This window comes from Pituophis catenifer, unplaced genomic scaffold, assembly GCF_029215685.1.
Source record: "Pituophis catenifer annectens isolate HBS135680 unplaced genomic scaffold, rPitCat1.0.hap2 SCAF_8, whole genome shotgun sequence".
NCBI classification, from domain to species: Eukaryota; Metazoa; Chordata; class Lepidosauria; order Squamata; family Colubridae; genus Pituophis; species Pituophis catenifer.
Window position 1 is genome coordinate 19,262,994 of NW_027256888.1, and position 26,613 is coordinate 19,289,606.

Here is a 26,613-nt window from a genome sequence, read left to right on the forward strand (position 1 = left end):
GATGCGTCGTGTGAAATGTGCCCGCTTGGTAACACTAGGATTGTGTTCTTGGTTTTAAATGACCAGCAGCCATTGAAATGAAGACATTGGCTGCTTTGTATTTGCTACATCTTTTTAGCGCTGAACAAAATCTGCAGGGCAATGCGCAAAAATGAAGATAACCGTTTCGTCTCTGATCAGCTGTGACAGACAAAATGTCCTCTTAAACCAGTTATAGAGGTGTCTTCAAGCCATGGTTAGCAGGACATAAGGATATGCAGGACATAAGGATATGTCCCAGTAAGTCACTGAACAACATTGTTGGGAGATGCTCTAACCTAGCTAGCTTGTACTAGATTACTAGATTTGTGGTGCAAAACTGGGCACGGGAAAGGAAAAAGTTCATTTTTTCACCCTCTTGTTTACTGCCAACATCTGAATTTTTGCAGACCAGATATACAGTATAATCTTTTTTCTGTTAGGTTTATTTTACCATCATACTAACACGTGAGACATAGGTTGAGAGATAGGTCGATATCCTTGAGTCTGAAAGCCAAGTCCAAGTAACCAATTTTAACTTCACACATCAGAAAAGTTAGAGAAATTCTTCTCCATAGAAGAGTGAACCAGAAAACAGCTTATGCTTCTGAATTACATAACGCTTTGTCTACTGCAGCAGCCCTAAATTAAAAACAAAACTATTTGTCACACAAGGAAGAATATTAAGCTAAGAACATTGGTGTAATACTACTAATATGCCTCATTAGCTATTCATTGTTAATCCAGTTACTTCAAAAACCTATGTATATTTCTGAGATCTCTAAACAGCTACACTAATCCATGAGTGTATAAAAATTAAATGTAAGATTACATGCATATCTAGTAGGGTTAATTTGACAATCTGCTGATGCTAACTATTAGCATTGGCATATATTGCACAAGAACAATGAGTCTGTGATTCGGTTTCACTTAAGTATTGGGAACCGGTAGTATGTATTATTTTGATACAAATTGAATAGAGGTGTTTGGATCTAGCATGACCATCTTCTCTCTACCCTTCTTAAAATCAAACCTTTTCTGGATTATAGTAGTTGTATGAGCTCAGTTATATATAATATATAGGTTGGGAAAGGTGGTGGGTGTATGCCAGAGATGCCTTGCAGCTGTATGGGTGGGCAATATAGTTTGAGAAGATACCTGTGGGTGCATGGGACGTGCTTTGCAAGTCAGAAGGAGCATGAAGGGGATGACATGATTGAGGAAGGTGTATGGGAGGTCAGTATAGATCAGGGGAGCATGCAGGGGATGGGGATAGAGTGGTCTGGAAAATGTGCCTCCTTCCCTCCCTCCCTCTTAACGTAAATATTATTCAAATACATATATATTTCGAATACCTTTGTATAACTATCATTCATTTTCAACTTACTATATTTTGTATAAATGAATTCCATATTTCATTATTCTTGTCCAAAATCTACATCTATATGCAATCCGCTCATAGGTGGCAAGTGAAATCAGGTCATCAATCTATTCAGTGAACAGAGCCATACATCTATCTTTCTAATGCTGCAGTATTAGTCTTTTGACAATACGTTGTAAGGGCACAGAGAATCCATTTAGGGTGTCCAGATATGTCAAATATGTAATAGCTATGTAATTCAAGAGAATATTATCCTCTGAAAATTTTAATTTTTATTGTACAGTCATATTTATATAATTATTGCTTTCTTGCAAAATTTAGTAAGTAAAAGTAAGTAAGGAAATTGTAAAAACGTGCTTTGAAGAAGTATTAGCCTTAATACATCTCTAACAAAAGGATGTCTTAGACAGACTTTTTTAATTTATATGTAGTGGAGACCAATAAATTCTAAATATGATTTTTGGTACTAAAGTTATAGCATATGGTCCACAGACACTCTCAATATAGAAGTTATATACACTTTCTCCATTTTCTAGGCAATATAGGAAACTCATATCGAAACTCTACTATATGTCTCTGTTCACCATTATTCTTGCCGTTATCCCGCAAAGTTTGCCCATTGGCATGCCTCGATATTCCATGGGAATTTACTGGGATTTGTGCTTTCAGCATCAATTTTGTTTACAAGAAAAAGTTGGGGGGAGAGGGAATGATACATGGCTACAGTCCAAAGATATTTGTTAAATATTGTTAAAAATATCTACCTGTCCAGGAAAAAGGAAAAGAGACAGTTTATTGGGTGGTGGACAAGCAGATGATCTTGAACACTCTCATCAGTTTTCATTTTTGTAAGTGGCTGCCTTGTGAATAGCTACATTAGGCAGAGTAGACATTTATGGTCAGGTAAAATTTCCCCTGGCATTCTTCTCCTTTCAAAATTCCCATTTACTCATTGCCTTCCCCAATTATTTATCATTTAATTAAACACAACATTGTTTTCTTGTTCTGTTCCTCTCCTCTACTGCTTCCCTCTATTGACAATTTCAAAACTAAGTATTTTGGGACATTGTTGTACAATAAACTCATTAAAGAATCTGATGTGTCTCAAGAAATATGCTTAATTTTGCAGCCACAAATTGTAATAATATATTAGTTTTTTGTTTTTGTTTTGGTAGTAAAGATGATGGTTCTGGGGTTTGTTCACTAGGGGGCCCTCAAAACTTACATAGATCTAGCGTTCTGTTTTAGAAGCAAGACATCAGGCTGGGCTTTCCCATTCCAGAAATTAAAATAGCTTAAAAGAAATGAAAAGTTCATATAACTTTGTGGCAGTCAACTAGGAACACCCATCTGGGATAATCAGAACATGCCGAAGGAATATGGATCTGGAATGATCTTCCTCAAACAGAACTGCCTTGATAAATGAACTGCATACATCAGGGGGGGAAAAAACCAGGTCGAAAACATCAAAAACTTGTTTATTATTTTGTAATATTTTATTCAATTTTAATAAAAGTATTGACCAGTTGGATATTTTTTCCTTGGAAGAAATGGACTTCTTTCCTAAAGGTTTTGCTAGTATTCATTACTGCTAGAAATTTTTGAGCTAAGGTTTGGGCCAACTGTGTCGGTAAGATTATTCTAAACTTTATTTTAATAATACAGTTACTATAAGTGAAAGATTTGTTGTCTCACATGCTAAGTTTTTGTAGCATCAGAAAATTATGTTCATTTGTAAGAATTATAATTTTTTTTAACAGATAAACTATGTGAACACATCAGTATAATAGTATTTTTAGACTTATGCATTTATAATAGAATATGCACATGTAGATAATTTACTCATGCAATTGTTATATTTGTGTTTGCAGTGTAATAGTGTTGTATTGAAAAAATCTAGCCATTGAAAAAAGGAAGAATTTTTGCTTTATAAAAAAATGAATGCCTAAATGGATGTAAACCCGTGAAGGTACATCTTTCTACCTAACTAGTATGTTTTCCTTTAGCTAAATAAAGTTAATTTTCCTGCATAGTCCTTCACTGATTAATGAAATATAGTTCCATGTTAACTAGAAGCAATAGGTTGAGTGATTTCTATATATCTTCCTTGCCACTAGCATGGGAAAAAGATATACCAACTATCTTTTTTTTTTTTAAAAAAAATGCCCTTTTCTGAATGTTGTTAGTGATATGAACTAATATGAACAGAAATTTTGAAAAATAAATTCATTTCAGATTGTGTTTCGGGATTACTTTTATAGTTTTATGTTAATTTGACATAACATAAAGTTCCAACCTTTTCTTCCTTTTAGCAATGTAATTACTAGCTGTAGTCTTTAAATGAAGAGATATACATGGTTTAAAAATAACCATGTGGGTAATGATGACTGTAAAATGATATTTATCATTCTTTTCCTTCTAACAGTTCAGCAGTCCAGAAGGGACTCCCAGACTTTTCATACTGTGACTCAGTTAACTCTGTTTATACAGCCAACTCCATTCATTCACTGAACTCAATCACACCCTTTGAGGTGGCTGAAAGATTTTAACAGCTTGTCAGGGTACGCTGTCAGATTCATTAGAACTGAACATTTACAATTGTTTGGCATTTTCAATGTGTATTTGCATAGAGACATGCACACACAACAGCTGGAAAAAGAGGTGGAGACATCTGGTCATTTAGAAGGCATGCAGCATCATCCTAGCTGGCGACCAGTGGATTCTTAAACTACTTCCATCATGTTGATTCACTGGAGAAATGAGCTTCCTGGTTCAGACATGCCAAATTATCAACAGGCTCTTTTGTTCTCTGTGTTCATCTCGATTTTTTTGGAGTGGCAAGTGCTCAAGGACCAGAAGGAATTTGCTTTTGGGCACTGCTTTTGTGATATATTTGGGCTTCCTTGTCAGTCAAGTAGGTCGTGTTGTACCACAACACAGAAAAGGACTATCAAAAGCAAACACTTGGAATCTTCAAGATGTTGCTCAACCTCGTTTTTCTGAAATCCCAATGGATAGCACCTGGTCATTTTCTGACCTTGAAAAATCTAAAATGGGGACAGATAACACATCAATGTTGCCTAATGTGGTATACATCACTTTGCGATCCAAGAGAAGGAAACCTGCCAAGATTCGGGGCACTGTGAGGCCCAAGCAAAGAAAGAAGCAAGTATTACCTTTGCAGTATGGGAATGAGAATTCACTAGATGGCATAATCCAACGTAAGCCATTTTATGGTAAATCTATGAACAAGATAAAAGGAGGAGCAGTTCCAGAGAAAGCTAGGCAGAAACAACAGCAGAAAGAAAAACAAATGATTCAAAATATAAAGCATTGGAGACCTGAAATGATTATAAGAGGCCTAAATGTTCAAACTAATGTTCAGGAGAGCAATATCAGGATGTACAGTGAGAGTCCACCTTCTTGGTTGAGTAAAGAGGACATCCTAAGTATGCGTTTTATGGCAGATTCCAAAATAAATAGTATCCAAGAAGTGCCTACCCAACATGGAGTACTTCTAGTATTTGGGAGAACACAGTTTGATAATAAGTCAGCCAAAGAAGACATATGCAGTCAAGGTCACTGTGGCATCATCGGGAGACCACTTGAAATGAGTGAAGTGTTCGCTTTCCATTTGGATAGGATCCTAAGGCTGAATCGGACTTTGCCTACCATAAGCAGAAAATTGGAATTTGTACAAGGTAATTAATTTACTCACTTCATTGGAAAAATAGAACATTCTCTCTTAGAGCAAGCTTTTATCCTTCAGTAGCATCAAGAAATAAATGTTATTAAATACGCAATAGCAGAAGTTGATGTAAATCTGATGCCTTCCAGATTTTTTGACTGATTCTATTCAACCTCAGTGAGCATATCATATGGCAAGAGGCTGTGGGAGTTACTGTCCAAAACATCTGGAAGGATTCAGATTGCCTGAATCTACTGCCCAGTCAAGTCACAATATAAATTGTTTGAATAACCAAAATTTCAGATATTCAACTAAATTAATTTTCTTAATTTATCAAATGTCACACTATGATTACAATGTTGAGTGGGTGGGTGATCTATTTTATCCATATCAAATATAAAAATTCATGTATTATAAGAAAGTAAACTTGGTCAGGAGAACATGGAGTTATTAGATTACATTAAGATTCTGGATGCAAAACTTGGTTTGAGTTTAATTTCTTTAGATAGAAAAGTACTGTATGGGCCAGATATTGCTGCCAGGGCATATATATCATCTAATATTTTAGCTGTGTAGTCTCTATCACTTGTGAGATTTTTGCAAAAGTGCAGAATAAATCAGTGCTCTTTACAGAGATTGCCAAATAACTTTACCTAGTGATTTGTGTGCTAAGCTTAATTGTAATAATACATTGCAATTCTACTTCAAACAGTCCAAGGTGATTTGACAAAGTCAAGAATATAATGAAACACTTGTTCTTTTTCACTGCCTTTATACTTTTATTTTTTATTGTAAAAAGCAACCATGAATGTACGATGTTGGAATTTTCTATGATAGCCAGACTGAATACTACGAACCATCATTTTTTGCATAGATTCTTGTTGTCTGCACCAATGAATTTACTTCTAGAAAAAATAGTTTCAATAAGATTTTATCATGTAATTATGACTTTGTATCTCACCTTTTAAACTAATGTATCACTAAGATAATACAACATGAATTGCCTAATAAGCACTAAACTTATAAGTGACCTAACTTGTGCACATTCAGTTTTTAAATCTCAAAATGAATGCCCCTTTTCAAATTCCACTGTATTGCTGAACTATGACTTCAACTGAAGCAATAGTCATAATATAATTATAGGCAGAGAAGACTGAAGTACATTTGAATGAAAGAGTCCTAAAATAGTTCTCCATTTCTGTACTGATTCTTTCCTAATGTGGTCACAATGCTATTTTATGCAAAATTTCTAATCAGTGTATGTTTTATTAAAGGCAAAGAAAACTAGGAGAAATTGACTAGGAAAACATTGCTATAAGCAGATTTAAAAATAGTCTATGTTTTAATGTCACTTTTTGGGCCTCTGAACTGAAAACATCAATAGTCTGAGTGACTACTTAATAGCTTCTAGAGCTATTAAGCTTTTTAGAGTCTGAAATATTCAGACTCTAAAAGTACAGAAGTCACACTATTCATCTGTTATTTTTAGGGAAGGGTTTTACTAGTGCAAAGCTGGTGAAGAGAATGAGGTAGTTCGGATTTCAGGGTCCAGGATAGAGAATCATGGTCTGAGGCCTTCTGTAAATTGTAGCAGTTGTTTTTAAACTGCATAATCATTTGTGATTGTCAAGAAGTAAAAAGGCCAATTCAGCCTTTTTCATTCTCTATAAAGATAGAGAACGGTTGCTAGGTGATGATGTGCAAGAGGAAAAGTAGCAGTTTTCCTTTTTGTCATTTCATTTATTATTTATATATTTATCAAATTTCTATACCGTCCATCTTACTTAAAGTGACTTTGGGCGATTTACATATAAAAATTTGTACACTTCTTGTTACGATGCTTCTTAACTATAAATAACATTAAAATGGGAAACCCTCTTTACTGTTTTGGATCTTAAATTCCAATCTGAGCTATTGGTAGTTATGCTATGAAAAATAAAGGTAAAGGTTTCCTGTGTCCAGTCGTGTCTGACTCTTGGAGGCCGTCTTCATTCCTGTTTCTGTCAGCGTTGTCAGAAGATCCTTCTGAGGTCATGTGGTCAGCATGACTATACACCAAGGTGCACAGAACGCTGTTACCTTCCCACGAAGTGGTCTTTATTTATCTGCTTGCATTTGCACACTTTCCAACTGCTAGGTGGGCAGGAGCTGGGAAAAATAATGGCAAAATATATCAGCACAAATTAATGGCAACTCTTGGAAGATTTTATTTCTTATAATAAGCATGGACAAATCTCCCAATATGTTTTGGGTTATATAGTCTATCTCTAATTTGTCACTCTTAATGTGGTTACTGATGTGACAAGTTAGAGAGAAATCTATTAATAGAATTAATTTTGTATACTTTTATATATGATTATGCTATTATATTTATCTAGATAGTTCTACTTATATAGCTTTAAGATAAAAATTGATTCAGAAAGTCAGACTGAATGAGAATATTAGTTGCTATAATAAATGAATTCATAATTGCCTAATGTTCTATGGATCTCTTTTGTGTCTTTTATTTTTCCTTAAAATATAAATTTTCTGTATCAGAATAAATGTGGTTTATTAATTTACTTTATAAACCTTTCTTATTCAGAGTATCAAATTCAAAATGACAAAAATCAAAATAAAACAATTAGCATTATATAAAGTAATAAACATGGAAGCCATATTAAAATGCAGCATCTTTAAAATCAGCAGTAGCCAATACAAATGAATAGCAATAGCATAGTTATAGCAATAGTATAGACTTATACACCGCTTCATAGTGTTTTACAGCCCTCTCTAAGTTAAGGTGACCAGATTTTAACATTGGTAAAGAGGGACATTGTGGGCGTGGCTTATTTTGTGGGCGTGGCTAGCTGGTCATGTGACTGGGTGGGCGTGGCTAGCTGGTCATGTGACCGGGTGGCCATGGCTATGTGTATAGGGTAAGGTGAACAGATTTTAACATTGGTAAGAGGGACACCATTGTGGGCGTGGCTTATTGTGTGGGCGTGGCTTGGAGGCCATGTGACTGGGTGGGCGTGGCTAGCTGGTCATGTGACCGGGTGGCCATGGCTATGTGTATAGGGACTACTCAGAGGGCTGGAAAGTCATTTCTGACAGGTCCTCACACTTTTGACTGGTCCTCATACTTATGACCATCCTCACATTTATGCCCGTGCAGCATTCTTAACAACCATGTCACTCATTTCACAACTGCTTCTCTTCACCATGATGACAAGATAGGGCAAAAATGTAAAATGTGAGGACAGTCGTAAGTTCGAGGACTGGTCAAAAGTGCGAGGACCAGTCAAAAATAACTTTTTCAGCCCTCTGAGTAGTCCATATGCACAAAAGGACTAACCAGAGGGCTGAAAAAAGTCATTTCTGACAGGTCCTCGCACTTTTGACTGGTCCTCACACTTATGACCATCCTCACATTTATGCCCGTGCAGCATTCTTAACAACCATGTCACTCATTTCACAACTGCTTCTCTTCACCATGGTGATAAGATAGGGAAAAAAACGTAAAATGTGAAGACAGTCGTAAGTTCGAGGACTGGTCAAAAGTGCGAGGACCAGTCAAAAATAACTTTTTCAGCCCTCTGAGTAGTCCATATGCACAAAAGGACTAACCAGAGGGCTGAAAAAAGTCATTTCTGACAGGTCCTCGCACTTTTGACTGGTCCTCACACTTATGACCATCCTCACATTTATGCCCGTGCAGCATTCTTAACAACCATGTCACTCATTTCACAACTGCTTCTCTTCACCATGGTGATAAGATAGGGAAAAAAACGTAAAATGTGAGGACAGTCGTAAGTTCGAGGACTGGTCAAAAGTGCGAGGACCAGTCAAAAATAACTTTTTCAGCCCTCTGAGTAGTCCATATGCACAAAAGGACTAACCAGAGGGCTGAAAAAAGTCATTTCTGACAGGTCCTCGCACTTTTGACTGGTCCTCACACCTATGACCATCCTCACATTTATGCCCGTGCAGTATTCTTAACAACCACGTCACTCATTTCACAACTGCTTCTCTTCACCATGATGACAAGATAGGGCAAAAATGTAAAATGTGAGGACAGTCGTAAGTTCGAGGACTGGTCAAAAGTGCGAGGACCAGTCAAAAATAACTTTTTCAGCCCTCTGAGTAGTCCATATGCACAAAAGGACTAACCAGAGAGCTGAAAAAAGTCATTTCTGACAGGTCCTCGCACTTTTGACTGGTCCTCACACTTATGACCATCCTCACATTTATGCCCATGCAGCATTCTTAACAACCATGTCACTCATTTCACAACTGCTTCTCTTCACCATGATGACAAGATAGGGCAAAAATGTAAAATGTGAGGACAGTCATAAGTTCGAGGACTGGTCAAAAGTGTGAGGACCAGTCAAAAATAACTTTTTCAGCCCTCTGAGTAGTCCATATGCATTAAAGGATTACAGCAATAGAGAGGGATGAAGGAATGGAAATTAGAGTAGGAGTGAGGGTAAGAGAGGGAGGAAGAGAGGAGGAGAAGGAGAAAGAAAGAGGAAGTAGGGAGGAGAAAAAGAGGGTGGGGGGAAGAGAAAGTAAGAAGGAAAGAAAAGAGAGAGGTGGTAGGTTTGAGGAGAAAGATTGCTGTACAATAAAAAAGATGAAAGGGAAGAAAGCCAACCCCAAGCAAATATAAAGATATTAAGATAAAGAATGAATTGTTAAACTTTAAAGAATAAAAGAGAACAAATATGAATAAATAGCAATAATTAGAAACACAAATACAAACATACAATGTATTTTCTTTGAACAGAATATTTGGCTGGTTCACAAATTTAAACAGCGTTTAGTCATTTCAATTAAATTTACAATTTCTATATTTCCTTTTTGCCATATTTATTCCTCATCTATTTTTTTAAAAAACCAATATTACCCTTCATCCTCATCTCTAATCTTAATCAAATTCAATTTTTCCCTTCTATTCTATATTATACCCCTTCCCATTATCATCTATTTTTATATCCATCCTCACATTGTTTAATTATGTAATTATGTAATACAGTTGTTTAATACAAATTCAACATTTTAATATAAATCAATTAGTTATAAAACTATCTTTTTTGTATATTAATCAATATGAACATGAATATTCCAATTATTTCCATGCAATCCAATTTCTTACAAATCAATTAATTATATTTACCAATAATAATAAACCAAATAATTTCTCCCATATATTCCTCCGAACCACAACTTAACCATTTCTGCTTTCAACACAATATACAATTAATAGTATCTCAATTATTACAATTCCCTAGTTAAATACAGCTTTTTTTCCTTTGTGTTTTAAAATCTTGAAGTCTCCTCCTAAATTTCCCATTGTTTGCAGTTTTTCACCTACCTTTTTTGGGGAGGAAAAATAAAAATAAAAATAAATCTCTCTCTGCCTCATTTTGTCACGCTGCACCAAAGACCCTGGTTTCGGTTTCGTTTCTGAAGCTTAGCTAGGGGAAAAAAAAACTGCTTTACACTGATTGCCTGTAGGGCGGCCCTTTGAAACCCCGGGCAAGAGTTTAAACAGTTTTTTTTTTCTTCTAGCCATCAGCTGGGGCTCAAGAAAAATCGGGACTTTTTTGAAACGCCGCGGGCCAAAAGCGGGACGTCTGGTCACCTTACTCTAAGTGGTTTACAGAGTCGGCATATTGACCCCAAGAATTTGGGTCCTCATTTTACTGACCTCGATAGGACGGAAGGCTGAGTCAACCATGATAAAGCTTGTAACTAACATCTCAATGTGCTATTAACCTATCTCTATATAGAAAGGATACGAAAAGATAAATGTGCTGCTTGAAATTACTCTTTCACACAGTAAGCATCTTACAGATATCACTCATTTTGTGGAAGCCTCCCTTAAGATCAAGTTATCTTAAGTAAGTTAACTTACATAAATGAATAGTTAACCTATTAAATCACCAAATTATTTTACTTTGTCTTCTGACATAGCTGCTTTATCACAAAGATAAGTCATGACGTTTTTTTCTAAGATTCATTATTGTTGACAGATCAAAATTTATAAAGGCTTAGAGATGAGAAGGGAAGGAAGTATTTTGCAGTTCTGACTGTCAAAGCTATTTATTATTAATTATTTCAAACTTGAAAATTGTGTCCTTAGGCTCACATGTGATATTGGCTGAATAAAGATTTTTCTTTTCAAAAGAGGCCCAACTAGTGGTGAGTTGCTACTGGTTTACCCCAGATTGGGTGAACCGGTAGCGACGGTGGGAGGCCCCGCCCACCCACCCGGACGTCTCTGCGCGTGTGCAGAAGCTTCTGTGCATGCGCAGAAGCGTTGCATGCATGAGCACGCATGCACCCACGAGCGAACCGGTAGCGACAGGGTTTGAAACCCACTACTGGGCCCAACAGAACAAATCGAGCTTTAATAAACCACTTGTAGCAAGCACAATGGGAACAGAGAACATGGTTGTTGGGGTTCTGGTTATAAGCGTGACCATCCCAATTTAATTAAAGGTCAACTCTTAAAAACAAAGTGTTGTGAAATCATTAAATCTCTCAATATTTCTGTTGTTTATATAGAGATGCTTGACAAGAATGCTGAAATCTAGTTTCAGTATTTTAGATGAGGCATAAGGCATATCCACACTTAAGCACTTTAAGATGCTCCCATCCTTTGTTTGTGGCAGATTATATAACTCTAAATCAGGGAATGCCAAGAATATGCTAAGTATTCTGAACTCTACAGATTATCAGATCCTTTGTTTAGAGTCTTCTTACCTTTCTATAATTGGCAATCACTTCCCTTCCTGTGAGCAGGTCTTCTGAAGCAATGTATTTAGGCAACTACATGTATGCATCCATACATGTACATGTGTGTGTGTGTGTCTGTGTAAATCTAAGTGGTATTGCTATTGCTATTTAATGAGCTCATATTCAGAACAACCTTCTTTTGAAATAGTGAAAATATACCATCTGACTCTAATTTTCATTGTATTTGTTTTCTCCGTAATTGGCCTTATACCATGGAGTATGAAAACGTGACATAGACAGAAGTAGAAACTGAACTACTGCAATGCTCTCTACATGGGGCTTCCCTTGAGGAGCACCCAGAGGCTCCAGCTGGTGCAGAATGCAGCCGCACGGGTACTTATGGGGGTGACATGGCGCTCCCACGCAACACATCTCCTGCGCGAGCTGCATTGGCTTCCGGTGGTCTTCCGGGTGCGTTTCAAGGTATTGGTTCTCATCTTCAAAGAGCTCCATGGCTTAGGGCCCGGTTACTTACGAGACCACCTTCTGCCACCGATAACCTCCCACCGGCCAATACGCTCCCACAGAGAGGGTCTCCTCAGGGTGCCGTCGGTCAGGCAATGTCGGCTGGCGACCCCCAGGGGAAGAGCCTTCTCTGTGGGGGCACCCGCCCTCTGGAATGAGCTACCCCCAGGGATACGACTGATCCCAGACCTCCAGCCCTTTCGCCGGGCTCTGAAGACTTTTTTATTTCAGCAAGCTGGGCTGGCTTAAAATTTTTAATTGGTTAATTTTATGAGTAAGGGGTTTTAAATTGGGGGAAGCCAATATAGATTTAATTATGTTTTAAAGTATTTTAATGTTTATATTGTATGTTTTTTAATCCTGGCTGTTCACCGCCCCGAGTCCTTTGGAAGAGGGGCGGTATAAAAATTTAATAAATGAAATGAACTAATTCCATTTATCGTGTTCCCTGTGTGCAGTGTAAGCAGCAGCAAGAACAAGACACATGTTTATGATGTTCCAGCCTGCACCCTTGAAAGAATGCATCAGGTTAATTAATGTAAGGGATAATGAAAAAAAACTTTATTATGTCTCCAATATTATTTTGTGCTATTCATCAGATCCAGTAATTTTGTTCAGTTGCTCTCCTGTCCAAAGGCCAAAGAAATGCTAGTATTGATAAATGTATTTGAAAAGCCTTTTTATTTATTATAAGTTAGTGCAAGCCTTTTCTTCTCACCTGTGTTAATGTTGGTGAAGTATCATTTGCGTAGCCACAGCTCTAATGTAATTGCTTAGTTCAGTGATGATAAACAAGAGTTTTGTTTGATGAATATCATTCTTCAGGCCTAGTTTACAATATTGCCATGGTGTTCTAAAGCTATATCAAAACCCGCCTTGCAATTTTTCGCAAAAGTTCTTCCTCTGTGAAAGAAGTTTTTGTTTTTCTGGTTTAATCTTAGGTGAGAATATTTACAGGCATCCTTTCTCTTATTTATTGGTTCGATTTATATGCTGCCCTTTTCCAGAGACTCAGGGCGGCTTACAATGCATTAAGCAATAGCCTTCATACTTTTGTATATACCAGCTTAGTAGGGCTTTCGCCCCCCCCCAGCGGTGTTTTTTTTTATACAAAATCAGCTTATTGCCCCCACAAACCGGGTCCTTATTTTACCTACCTCGAAAGGATGGAAGGCTGAGTCAACCTTGAGCCTGGTGAGATTTGAACTTGCAGTAATTGCAGGCAGCTGGTGTTACTTAACAGTGCTTTAGTCTGCTGTGCCACCTCTTTGTATCTCTCTATATCTCTCTCTCTCGCCCATCTGTATCTCTCTATGTCTCTCTCTCTCCCCCCCCTCTGTATCTCTCTATGTCTCTCTCCCCCCCGTATCTCTCTGTCTCTCTCTCCCCCTCTGTATCTCTCTATGTCTCTCTCCCCCTCTGTATCTCTCTATGTGTGTCTCTCTCCCCCTCTCTCTGTATCTCTATGTCTCTCTCCCCCCTCTCTCTGTATCTCTCTCTGTCTCTCTCTCTCCCACTCTCTCTCTCTGTATCTCTGTATGTGTCTCTCTCCCCCTCCTGTCTCTCTGTATTTCTCTATGTCTCTCTCTCCCTCTCTCTCTGTTTATCTCTGTCTCTGGCCCGGCCTCTTCTGTATCCCCTGCCATCGCCCTTAGCTTTTCAGGCCAGGCCTTTGCCTGGATGTTCTGTCCCCTGTCTCACCAGCAGTCGACCAAGAGTTAAAATAAACCAACAGACAAGAATTTCCTTTGATAACAGAATTGGCAGCAACCCAGTGGCTGCTTGCCAACAGTCTTTACTTACAAAGGGAGGTTTATCTCCTCCGACCGAAAACATCAAAGTCCACAAAAGCCAAAGAATAATCAAGTCCAGTCCAAAAAATCAATCCAAGCAGAGCATATAACAAAGTTCCAGAAATGCAGAATGACTTGCTAGCTTTCTGTTTTGTCCGTCACAAAGCCTGAATGGCCACCACACCCCCTTTTATCCCCTGTGGGGTGTGGTCCAGTGACTCAGCTTAATCTCTGGCACGCCTCCTTCTCTGCTGCATGTGCTTGTCTTTCCAACGCTGTCGGGGATCCAGCCAAAACTTATCTCCGTCGCTGTCTAACTGCGGCTGCTCGGAAGTGCCTGGCTCCTGGTCTATCTCTTCTCCTTTGGAAGACACCTGAGGCATTGCCAGAGAGGAGGGTCCTGGAGAGGGAGGCCTTGCCAACTCTTCTCCTTCACTTTCGGAGTCTTCTCGCTCTGATAAAATGGGCTCGGGGGTCGGAGTCACAACAAGCTCTCTGCACCACAGAAGAAACTCGGGGGCTCCCTCTGTCCTCCCTACACAGATGTTCTCTGGAGGCTCGACGGGGAGACGCATAGCAGGGAAGGGAAGGGGAGGGAGGGGGGAGGGGGTGCGGTGGGGGTTTGAGGCTGGTTTGGGGCTTCCTGCCCAAAGGAAGAAAGCGGCAAAGCCAGGAGCCACGCACACCCCACTGGATTCCTGCTGCGCAGTTCTCCCCCGCCTGCCAAGGGCAGGGGAATGATTAAATCCCCCGCTCTTCCAGGCAAAACACAGGAGGACTGGCTATCCTTCCTCATGCCCGTTTCCGCCCTCCCGAAAGCTCCCGAGCCCTTTTTCTGTCAGAGGCTGAAATTTTCGTGTAGGCTCTGTGAACTGCCAGAGCGCCCACCTGGGAATCAAAGGCGGTGCTGGTCAAAGGCAACCCCGAGGCTCCAGTTGCCTCCATCTCCCACTCACCGACCGGATTCACATAGCGCCGGTTAGCGGCTGGTCTTTCTGACCTCGAGGCCCGTGGTAGCGCTGGGCCAGGCACGATTCGGGCCAGGCGAGGGATGGAGGGTTCCCACTTGGCGGACCCAGGCAGCCTCGTTGCCAGGTGTTCTTTGGAGGGAGCCCTGAGAGCGGCTGGCGAGGGGGATGGGCAACAGCGGCGGGCGAGGCTAGTTTGCGGGGTGGCCGGGAGAGGGGGAGGTCAGAGCCAGGCTCGGGCGGGCCCCGCCCAGCCCTAGAAGTGCCGGCTGTGAGGGCTTCCCGGTGGGGAGCCGGCTGCCTACCTGCCGAGCCTGGTGGCAGGATATGGCCCTGGGGCATCTCTGCCTTCCAAATGCGCAGCTTCTTGGAAGCAATATGGAGAGTTTAAATATAAGGAGCAGAAATCTGTTGACCGTAATCAGGGCTGGGAGGCTGCCATGTTGATTTTATGTCCAGCAGATGGCGCTGTTTTTCAATGTTTTTCAATGTTTGTCAATGTCTTTCAATGTTTTCCAATGTTTTTCATGTTTTTACCTGTCACAGGTGTGACATGTATATAATATAGGTATATATAAACACGCCCGTAGTTGAATGCAACGTTGTGTCAAAATTTGAAAGCAATCGGTGAAGAACTTTCAGAGATGTGCGGTTATGTACAAACGGATATTTACATTTTTATTTATATAGATTAGTTTTCTCTATAATTTTTCACTTATTTGGTTTAATGCACTGGCATGCCCACACCAATGCCTCTTAGAATCATACCAGAATGAGGGGCATCTACAATGGGCAAGGGCAAGAAGGCCATCTGATTAAAGTCCCAGCCCTTTGGATCAAAGGGACAGGTCTTTGATCCATGGTCATATTCAGCCTCCTGCTCTGCTTGGTTCCCTGTTGCAAAAGGCGCTTTCTCTCCACTTCAGTTGTTCTGACTTCATTCATTTCTTCTAGTAGCATGGAAGGAGCCATGGGATAAGCCTGACTGGAGCTCACCTGAGACTATATTCACTCTGCCAAAAATGAGAGGGACTTCATCAGAATATAGTACTTGACTTCAAAGAAATCCCTACTCTCTCTTTCCAGTTTTAGAAAAAGTCAAATAATCCATTCGATGAAATTTGTCTTTTATTATTATAATAATATAATCTGGAATGTTAATATTTTTTTAAAGATCATAACACATTCTCTTTCAATTTCAGAGAAATTGGCCTGCCTATCTCACATTTTACAATTTCTTATTCATCTGGGTCAGGAATTCAGCAATTGCTTTTGATTCATTTTGCATTTTTATTTTACTTATGTTGCTACCAAAATCTCTAATTCTGTGTTATTCTGTTAGAATAAAAGATACATTTGTTTTTTCCCCCTCATATTTTATACCTAAACTGCATACAAAACTATATACCTAAACTGCATACAAAATACATTACTAGGAAAAACTGCATATAAATATATATATGGATTGTTTATCAAAACAAACCCTAAGACATCCTTCCAAAAGGTTGAAGTTGGGAACAAAGCAACTTGTTTTGTCCAACATTGCTATTTGTTGATGTACATTTTGGATCTGCATAAATTTCATTTTTTTCTTTTGTAATTTCCTAATCATGTTTAAATGAGATCTATATATAATGAACTATTAAACCAATAAAGCAAAAGACAGTTTGGGGAATCTTTATGGCACTTCAATAAAAAACAGATGGGAGTCCTCTGAAAGCCATTCTCCAACAAACTATAACTGTGTACCAGAATATACCAAATTTGCAGTTCTAATATTAGAAAGTGTAGGCGAGGCACTAAGTTGCTATGGAGACAGAAACCTTCAAAAGCAAAAATAGCTGGTATTTCATCAATGTGGTATTTATCTCCCAACTAGTCACTCCAGAGCATTTGCTGCTAACTTTGCATTATCACCTTCCCTGTCCCCGCCAGTTTTTCAAAGCCTGGGTAAAGTCTTTTTGGCTCCATTGTTGGCTACTTCTGAATTTAACAGTCATATAAGATACCATTCCTGCTCAGCAATTTAGAAGATAAAACCTAGGACCAGGCTTCCATAGGATAAAAAAGATGTATTTTATATATTGAAAAGTTGAAGATGTTTAGGATAAGATAGACTTTTACTGTTTCCATCAATGCAATAAAAGCACCTTTTCTCCTTAGGTCCAGGGACTCTCAAACAACAGATTTCTTGACTTTCTTATAGCATGGCTGACAATTGTGAGTGCTACCCAATGAGAAGACTGTACTAGAGCAGGGGTGTTAAACTGACGGCCCGTGGGCCAGATGCGTCATACGCAGGTCATACCTATCCCAGCTCTGCAAAAGGAAAAAACATCACGAAGCGTGATGGGCAATTAGCCAGTAGTTTTGTATGTGTTAATTCTTTTAGTTCTAAGTTCACTTTGTTCCCTCCAGCTGTTCATTCACAGCAATTTAGAAATCATTTGGTATTTAATGTGAGATATACACATAATTTCATTTGAAACTAAATGGCATTAGAGCAGAGGGTTGGAACTGGTTCTTTTTAGGTCCTTTCTAAGTATGTTAAATAATATGGTTGGATGGGGGAAGGAGGAGTCCATAGTAGCAATGGGAAGCCTGTTTTAGGCTTTTTGAAGATTTTGAAATACTCATTGTTATGGTAGACTAAATTTGCAGTCTGTTTCCCATGAATAACACTCATTTCCTGTACTTCACCTTCACTCCATTTTTCAAATGACATTTTTAAGGGATGAAAATAACACGTTAATTATCCATTCTTCCTCCCCTTTCCTTTTATCTAGAATGCATGGGTGGAAGGAGAAAAAAATAGGAAAACAGGAAGGGTTGGATAAATCAGCTTTTGTAAAGCAAAAATGGATATATGTGCTGAGAAAGCCATTTATGTTTGATTTGCAGGAGGGAAAAGGGCGAAGGTGTGTGAATATGTGATCACTAAATAAAGCAGAAACCAGAGGTTTCTATTTATTTAGCTTCTGAAATATGAGAATAGAGCAAAACTTGCATCTCCTCTTGCCATAAGAGATGAGCAAATCCAGCCATTTTTATTCCTCTCAGTTTCTTTTGTTTGGGAATTTGTCAGTATGGCTTACTATATTTCAATTTATAAATTTGGTTGTCCCATTCCCATCCAAATGTGAGATACTTCCTCTTTTTAAATGTATGTATTTGTACACTATGAACTCAGAAAAATTGACAATATACTGTAGAGTAATTGAATTTCTAGTTTATATATTGAATACAAAAATGCAATATGTTGTGTGGTGGTGTGAAATAAATTGTTCCAGGATGTAAGGTGTTTGTCTTAAACTGTCAATTGTCAATTAAATTGTCAATGCCAAGTGGTGCTCCAGGTGTTTTGGGTTTACATCCAAGGTGCCTATTGCAAACAAGACCCGGTGGGCCAGAGGTGGAGCTCTTGCCTCATAATCAGGAGGTTGTGAGTTTGATCCTAGGTAAAGGCAGATGTAGGGTCTCCTGCTTGGGCAAAGGGGATGGACTAGATGACCTGTAAGGTCCCTTCCAACTCTGTTAAATCTGTTTACTATTGGTACAATTTTTGCTTTCTTATTGCCACAGTCTTTCTAATTCTATTGTAGCTCTTTTTATTTTGTATTCTCTGCTACAGTTTCCAGGTTTTTTGTCTTTTTAATAATTGTTAAGTCTCTGATCTTATGTGGCAGATGCTTATCTGTTTGAATTCTAAAGTCCCAAAATTAAAAAAAATAAATTCTTCATTTTTTATTAGTTTTCTATTGTGTGGTCCCAATTCTCTAGCCTGCAGGTAAATGCTATTTCTTGCAAATATTATTTATCATATTCAGATGATGCAGATGGATGCAGATGTTCATCATATTGACCTGAACATGTCATACAGAGATAGGGCTTTGCAATACTTTGGATCTGCTATCCAAAGAGTGCTTTGAGTTGTGCAGGAATGTAAAAGAATTTTGATACCAGGAGAAGGCATAGCTGCTTTACACCAATGCTACTTCAAGCAACATCTTTAAAATAATGTGACTGAAATTATGCACGATCATTCTGCACACTAATTAGGCAGATTTGAACAGTTTTAATTTTTTGCATTCTCACTGTTGGCTCTCCTCTTTGAAAGTAAGTAGAGCTACATATTTTATGCATATCTTTTTGCTAGAATTCTATCCATTTAAAAACTAAACATGCAAGACACTAATGTAAACTTATTTCTTATAGGTTGATATTCCCTGCTTGGTCATTCATAGTTACATTCTCATAAATAAATAAATATTGTTTTGCAATATTTGAATAAGCTACCGAGATTTGTATCAGGAGCAAATCGTCCAAACTATTTCTAATTTCAGTAAATCTTCTCAAGCATCAGAGCTCTTTTTAAGCAGAGCACAATTGTAGGTAGAAGGCAGCTGGTATGGGAAACAATTAAAGTCTGGGCTTCTTCCTTGACTGAACTAGCTGCTTTAGATGTGGAATATAACCATATTAATTAAGGAAAATAAAATCATTTCCAGTTGGTTTTCATCTTACCACATCTATAGTATGTCCCTTTACTAACATCTATTTTTAACTATTTCGATTTGAGACAATATCTAAAGAATAGTCAAGGATTATAAGTCTAAATTTCACTGACAGTTCACGTTGGTATTCTAAATGTTTTTACTTGAGATGATGGACCACGCCCTGTCATTCTTTGGGATCCCTCCTTGACTCAGACAGACAACGAGACTCATTCTTCACTGAGACTCACCTGGGGAGCCTACAAGAAGCAACTAAAGGAAAAGTGCTGGCAAAATGGTAAAGTACCCAAAGCAGAATGGGGATGTACCGATATCCATTACCATGAATGGTCCAAGATGGCACTTCTTGATTTTCTTTTACAGGTGAGAAAATTATATCCAAAGAGATGTGTTGGGAGCAGGGGTGAGTTGTACTTACCTTTGTTACCAGTTTGCAACAGGGCCGCGTGCAGAAGCTCCCTGATGATGTCGGGGTCGGTGGGCGGAGCCTCCTGCCGGTTTTACTATCGGTTCTTGCAAACCGGTCCAAACTGGGGGCAACCCACCACTTGTTGAGAGTATGTCAATTGTTCAGCAACACATTTTTAAAGGAGCAAACCAATTTTTTTTATTTATGTGACCAACTCACAGTAATTCAAAACACTTGTGGTTATTACAAGAGAAATGGTACTGAGATGTAAGATTAAGTTTTAGAAGAGATGTTAAAATGGTGAACAATCTGTGGCCTAAAGTTCCATTGACCTACGAACCTTTATTTTATGGTACCACACATCTACCTCTAATTGCACTTCTGACATTTGATGGAGCTATTTCTTATTCAAAAATTGTAGGAGGTATCTGGGATGAACATTTTAGCCATTATTCAAGTTGTCTAAGTAATAGGTCAAGTTACTCCATTCAGCTTTACTAATACCCTTCTGTCATGTGATTTGTTAATTAGGCTATCTCCAACTGGAATAAGTTCCAGGTGGAACTTATACCTATAAGTGTAATTGAACAGATCAATAGACTGTGTCTCTTTTGTGATTTGTGGCTATAGTGGCAAGTGGCAATAGTGGAGACACATGCCCAACGAGTCCAGTTCTGTCCTTATGGCCTGCGGTGTTAAGAAGTAGTCCATGGAGTACGGAAAATAGCATGGCTACATAAAATCTAATAGAAAATCCATACTGCATTCATTTGAAAAATAAGCAGAAACATGTAGCTGGAAGAAACTGCTTCTTTTCCCCAGTTTAAACTGATTTTCTGTGTAGCTTAGAAAAAGTGCTTGTGTTTAAAAACTGGTCTACTACTATATTTTTTTAAAAAAAATCTAAATTGATATATGCAGTATAAGGTAATTTATGTAATGCCTGACTGATCCTTTACGAAGTCAAAAGGTGTAGAAGTGACCGGAGTATAGGGCATGTCTCTCAGTGGCCTGAAGAGGCCAATAATATTTGGGCAGACCCCAGCTTTTGAGCATATCATTCAGTGGTAGGATTCAAATTTGTTTTACTACCGGTTCTGTGGGCGTGGCTTGGTGGGCGTGGCAGGGAAAGGATACTGTAAAATCTCCATTCCCACCCTACTCCAGGGGAAGGTTACTGCAAAATCTCCATTTCCTCCCAATCAGCGGGAACTCGGGAGGCAGAGAATAGATGGGGAAGGGGCCAGTCAGAGGTGGTATTTACCGGTTCTCCGAACTACTCAAAATTTCCTCTACCGGTTCTCCAGAACTGGTCAGAACCTGCTGAATATCACCTCTGATCTCATTACAGATAGTCCTTGATCTACTGGCAACCTTCCTGATGCCAATCCAATACTACACACTACGTCACACTGGCTCTTATCTGGGCAGTGTTGATATAAAGTTGTGAACTGGCCAAATGGAGAAGGGTTAGGTGTGAAAAGAGTCTACAACATATTCATTTGGCTATAATGAGACAGATTAAGTGGTACTTGTCATAGCATTAATTCTGAATATAGATTACAGATAGTCCTCAATTTACAACAGTTCATTGAGTGACTGTTCGAAGTTACAGCGGCACTGAAAAAAGTGACATGACCATTTTTCACACTTACGACCATTGCAGCATCTCCATGGTCATGTGATCAAAATTCATATGCTTAGCAACTGACTCATATTTATCCCGTGTCATGGGGTTACCTTATGCGGCCTTTTGACAAGCAAAGCCAATTGAGAAGCCAGATTCACTTAACAACCATGTTACTAAAAAACTGCAGGGATTCACTTAACAACTGTGACAAGAAAGGTTGTAAAATGGGGCATAATTCACTTAACAAATGTCTCTCTTAGCAACAGAAATTTGGGGCTCAATTGGAGTCATTAAGTTGAGGGGTATCTGTATTCACATTGTTGTGCTAGCATTATAGACTGTGTCCATGAGGAAAAGAAGTGTCGGGAAAAGAGATAAATAAAACTGGGAGAGATTAATATAGATTTATGCTCCCTCTGCTGTGGCCTTATGATTAAGAGTTTCACCTTAATATTTTTTCATAGATCTGCAGTTGTGATGGTCCATGTCTATATACATTTTTTGTGGTGCCCCATAAACCTAAAAAGGAACTATTTATATGAGCCTATGATTCATGATGGTAACGAAACTTCATTCAATTTCAGATCTATCATCGCTTGGATAAGAACTGTTGTGGATTCAAACCACGCAAAGAGGATTCCTGTGTACAGAAGAGGCTAAATCAGCAATGTGATGACCAAGACAACATAGCGTTGACACACATTATTCAGAGAAAGGATGACCCAAGGCATTTGGTCTTTATACATAATAAAGGTTTCTTTGACAGAAGTGAAGATAATCTGGATTTCAAAATATTACAAGGCATTAACGAGTAAGTTCATTTTCTAGTAAAGGCATTTCAGATTTAAAATATGTTTCACACAATAGCAATAGCATTTAGACTTATATGCTGCTTAATAGTGCTTTACAGCACTCTCTGAATGGTTTACAAATGTCAGCATATTTTTCCCAACAATCTGGGTCCTCATTTTACTAATCTCAGAAAGATGGAGGGCTGAGTCAGGATTGAACTCCTGGCAATGTCAGAGTCAGCCTGCAATACTGCATTCTGACCACTGCACTGCCATGGCTCTTTCACAATTGCTTTACAATGGGGGGGGGGGAACCACTGTTCCTGTAGCAGGGATAGTACACCATGCCATTAATCCTGACTGTGATATGGACCTGCTTGATTCCAAATATCTATTCAAATATCAGATATTCAGGATAATTAATATTCCAGCTTTCATGAAAACTTCAAGAGTTTTTAAATATATGGGAACCAGGATATAAAATCAAAGATCTGTGTAGCATTTAATGCCTGAAGAGAGATTGAGTGTCTGGAAAATTCACAGATATAAGAAGACATGGTTACCCTTGCCAGATCTTTTCCTTGAGGTGTCTCTGTGTATTCTGTTTAGTCACTGCTCTTTGCTGTCTTTGTTAACCTTCTGATGGTAAACTTTTCTACAAAGTGCTTCTTAACCTTGAGCCTATATTCATTTTACTTTATTTTTTAAAAATCAGGAACTCTTTCACCGATTTTACTATTTTACTACTGGCTTCTCATTCTCCATTAGATTTACCTGCTTTATATAGACTGCCATAAACTTGCCTCATTTATCATAATTTCACTATTACAAATGAAATAGCAATGTGGTGCTTAAATTAAATTTCATGGGTTTATTCAATTTCAGATTCCCCGAATCTGCTATTTCTGTGCTGAAAAGTCACCATTTGCGGGAAAAACTGCTTCAGTCATTGTTCCTGGACAGAATTTTTTGGGATAGCCAAGGAGGGCGTCAAGGCATTGAAAAGTTGATTGATGTTATAGAGCAGAGAGCCAAAATACTTCTCACCTACATTAATGCTCACGGAGCAAAAATATATCCAATGAATGAATGAGTCAGAAATCATTAAAGACAAACACACACTGATGAAAAAGTTCTTGATATATTTATGTTGTAATTCTATATACTTGTCTGAATACAAATTCAGTGAAGTTTATGAGCTTATTTATAGATTTATTCTGACAAACATCAAATTATGTTGGGAATTATCAGATTTCACATTTAAAAAATACATGTTGCTCTTAATATATATATATATATATATATATATATATATATATATATATATATATATATATATATATATATATATATATATATACACACACACACACACACACACACACGCGTGCGCGCACACACACACACACACACACACACACATTGCTAATGGAATCCTAAGGTGTTTTTGTTTTATAAAAGCATCCTTATCTCCAGGGTTGTATATATTCAGATAATTGTATTCGGATATTGTATTCAGCAAAGAAGACTAGTTTTGCCTATTCTTCCCTAATCTCCAGTTACCTGAAAATGATACATCGACATTGCAGGATCCTGCTGAATAGAATGAGTTTTAATAGAGGAACATGGATAATTCCTAAAAGTCCTTGAAGATTTTCCTCTGTTTGTTTGATTTTATTGGGAATAAAATGAAACAATTGGAGAGAACATTAATAACAAATATTGCAACTTTCTATTAATTTCACTGAAACCGTTTTTATGATAGTTGCAAATACTTGCTTAATTAAAATGCAAATATAGAAGGGGTTTTGCTTTTTCCCAATGAAAATAATTGTCCTCAATTTATGGTGACATTTAAATTAAGCTCTAATATTGTTTAGTAAATTCACTAAATTCTTTCTTGTAATTAGAAAAATGTTGTTAAATTTATAAACATATATGTCATAAACTAAATATATATCTAATGCAAATGTTAAAATATTTCTTTGTTTGAATGTTTGGATTAGTATGTGATCATAGCAGGTATCCACAATGTTCATTAGTTGGTTCAAACTGATATATGAAATATAGCTCCACTGCTACCATACATTCCTTCTGGGCTCACATTTTCTCATTATAGGCATATAATAGAAAAATTATCAAGCCAAAAAAAAGGCATCTTTGCATTACAGCTGTTAGAACATTGCAGTGCCAATAGAATTATTGGCAGAATTCCCCTGACATCATTTAGACTATTCTTGAGTCCTGTGCAAGCAAAATAATTTTTTTTTAAAAAAATCTTCCTCTGCGCTTTCTTACCTTGTTCTCTGGTGGTTTCAATTTCTTTTTTTAAACTGATATTATTATTAAAATAGGAAAAAAGTGCCATAAAAGAACATTCTGCATATCTTTCCATAACTAAGTTCCTTTAACTGAGATTTTAGAAGCAAAGCTGCAGACCTCTGGAAAGATCTTCACACGTTTGTAGTCATCCAAAATCATATATACTCATATTTTGACCAGCATTTTGTTTGTTTTGATATAAATTTTGAAATATGTTTGCATCAAATTGAATGAGAATGATAAAAGAACAAACAATTGTTTCTTGAATATATTTTGAACGTTGTGTTTTTAGATCAAACATGACCAGAAATTTCACCAATGAAATAAAGTTTTCAGTGTGCAAAACAAAGACCATTGTAACTTTAGACTATTTAACTTGCCCCCTTGCATTCTGAAATAGTATAATTATTCTTTCTACTAATATATTCCAAGAACATTAATGAAAAACAAACCTTTTTCCAAAAAAGTTTTTATTTTTATTTCTCATAAACATATTTACATGTACAGTACAGTACAGAAATAAAAATAAAAACTTTTTTTGAAAAAAACAAACCTATAAGGGTTCAAAATATTATTATTTGCATGGAGGTTTTATGCCAAATGTTAGTGTTATTCCATTAAAAAGTTGGAGACAAATCATCCTGAGCACCTGCCAGCAGATTTTTGCCTTGGCTTTTTAAATTCATTATGTTAAATGAATTTTAAAAAGTGTTTATATTAGTTAAACACTTTTACAAAATAAAAGTGGCTACCAAAAAAATTTTGAAATATATTGACTGCTTAGCAGTAGAATTTTCTATTATAGATGCCCATCTTATAGAGAAACAGTAGTCCTCATGACTTAATATGGTAACGTAGTCATATATGTTTGCAAATGGTTGATCCCTTTTAACTATGCATGGAATTTCACTGATTTGATGAATCAGCTGGAATGAGTGGGAACACCTACACAGAAAAGAAATTGAATCAACAAGACAGCATAAAACCAACCTTTTTATACTGCTTTATCATAACATTCTGAGTATCTTCATTTGTCTTGTCCTTTTAGTATGTTAAAGTATACCAATTGCTATCTTTAATCATACACCGTCAGAAAAGTTACACTGAATGTAAATACTAAATAACTCATGTAAAAAGTATGCTCTTTCTTTCTGAAATAAAATGTTTTGTCCCCTCATCTATAAATGGAAGTCTGTGTTTCAACTATATTCTGAGCAGTTGCTGAACCAGAATAGTGTCTCTATTTATATTTATTTGTATATTTATTTCTTCTCCTTTTCCATGAATTTTTGGATGGACAAAAATACTATACTATATTAACTCCCATTATTTGAAAACAATAATAACACTGACTTCCACTAAAAAGAATATTCCTACGTATTCATGATGACATAAAAAGAACTTACATTTGATTCTAGATACAAGAGTGCTTATCTTATGTTCTTTGCTGAGTGAAACGTCTTGATTGGAATTTTTATTATGAGCAATTTTCTGCCAGTGGGAACTGCATCATCTGTTTAATAGCACAATCAAATTGATGGACCATCCAGTTATTAAATTTCCTATTTAGATCTCAACACCCATTTTGGTGGGCAAGAATGAAGTTGGAGCAGGCTTAGAACTACAGTATTACTGTATGTTTTCATGCTTAGTAACAACTTGAATTTATTTTAAAGCATAGACAATCCTTAACTTCTCCGTTTAGCCTATCTAAAAAAAAATGGTCCATCACAATTCAAGATAAAAAAGGAAGAGAAGATTTAAAATTATTTGCACAATTGTGATTCTGTATTATAGGTTATAGGTTATAATTGTTCATTACACTTGTCCTAAAAATCTACTAATATGTAG

The 26,613-nt window shown here is 37.5% G+C and overlaps 1 protein-coding gene across 1 annotated transcript; it reads left to right on the forward strand.

Moving 5' to 3' along the window:
- Nucleotides 1-4,157: 4,157 nt before the first annotated feature.
- Nucleotides 4,158-23,533, forward strand: GASK1B (golgi associated kinase 1B). Its single transcript, XM_070948778.1, has 4 exons — nt 4,158-5,100; nt 19,759-19,973; nt 22,234-22,460; nt 23,326-23,533. Exons 1-4 carry the CDS (start codon nt 4,158-4,160, stop codon nt 23,531-23,533), a joined length of 1,593 nt encoding a protein of 530 aa, XP_070804879.1.
- Nucleotides 23,534-26,613: the final 3,080 nt, after the last annotated feature.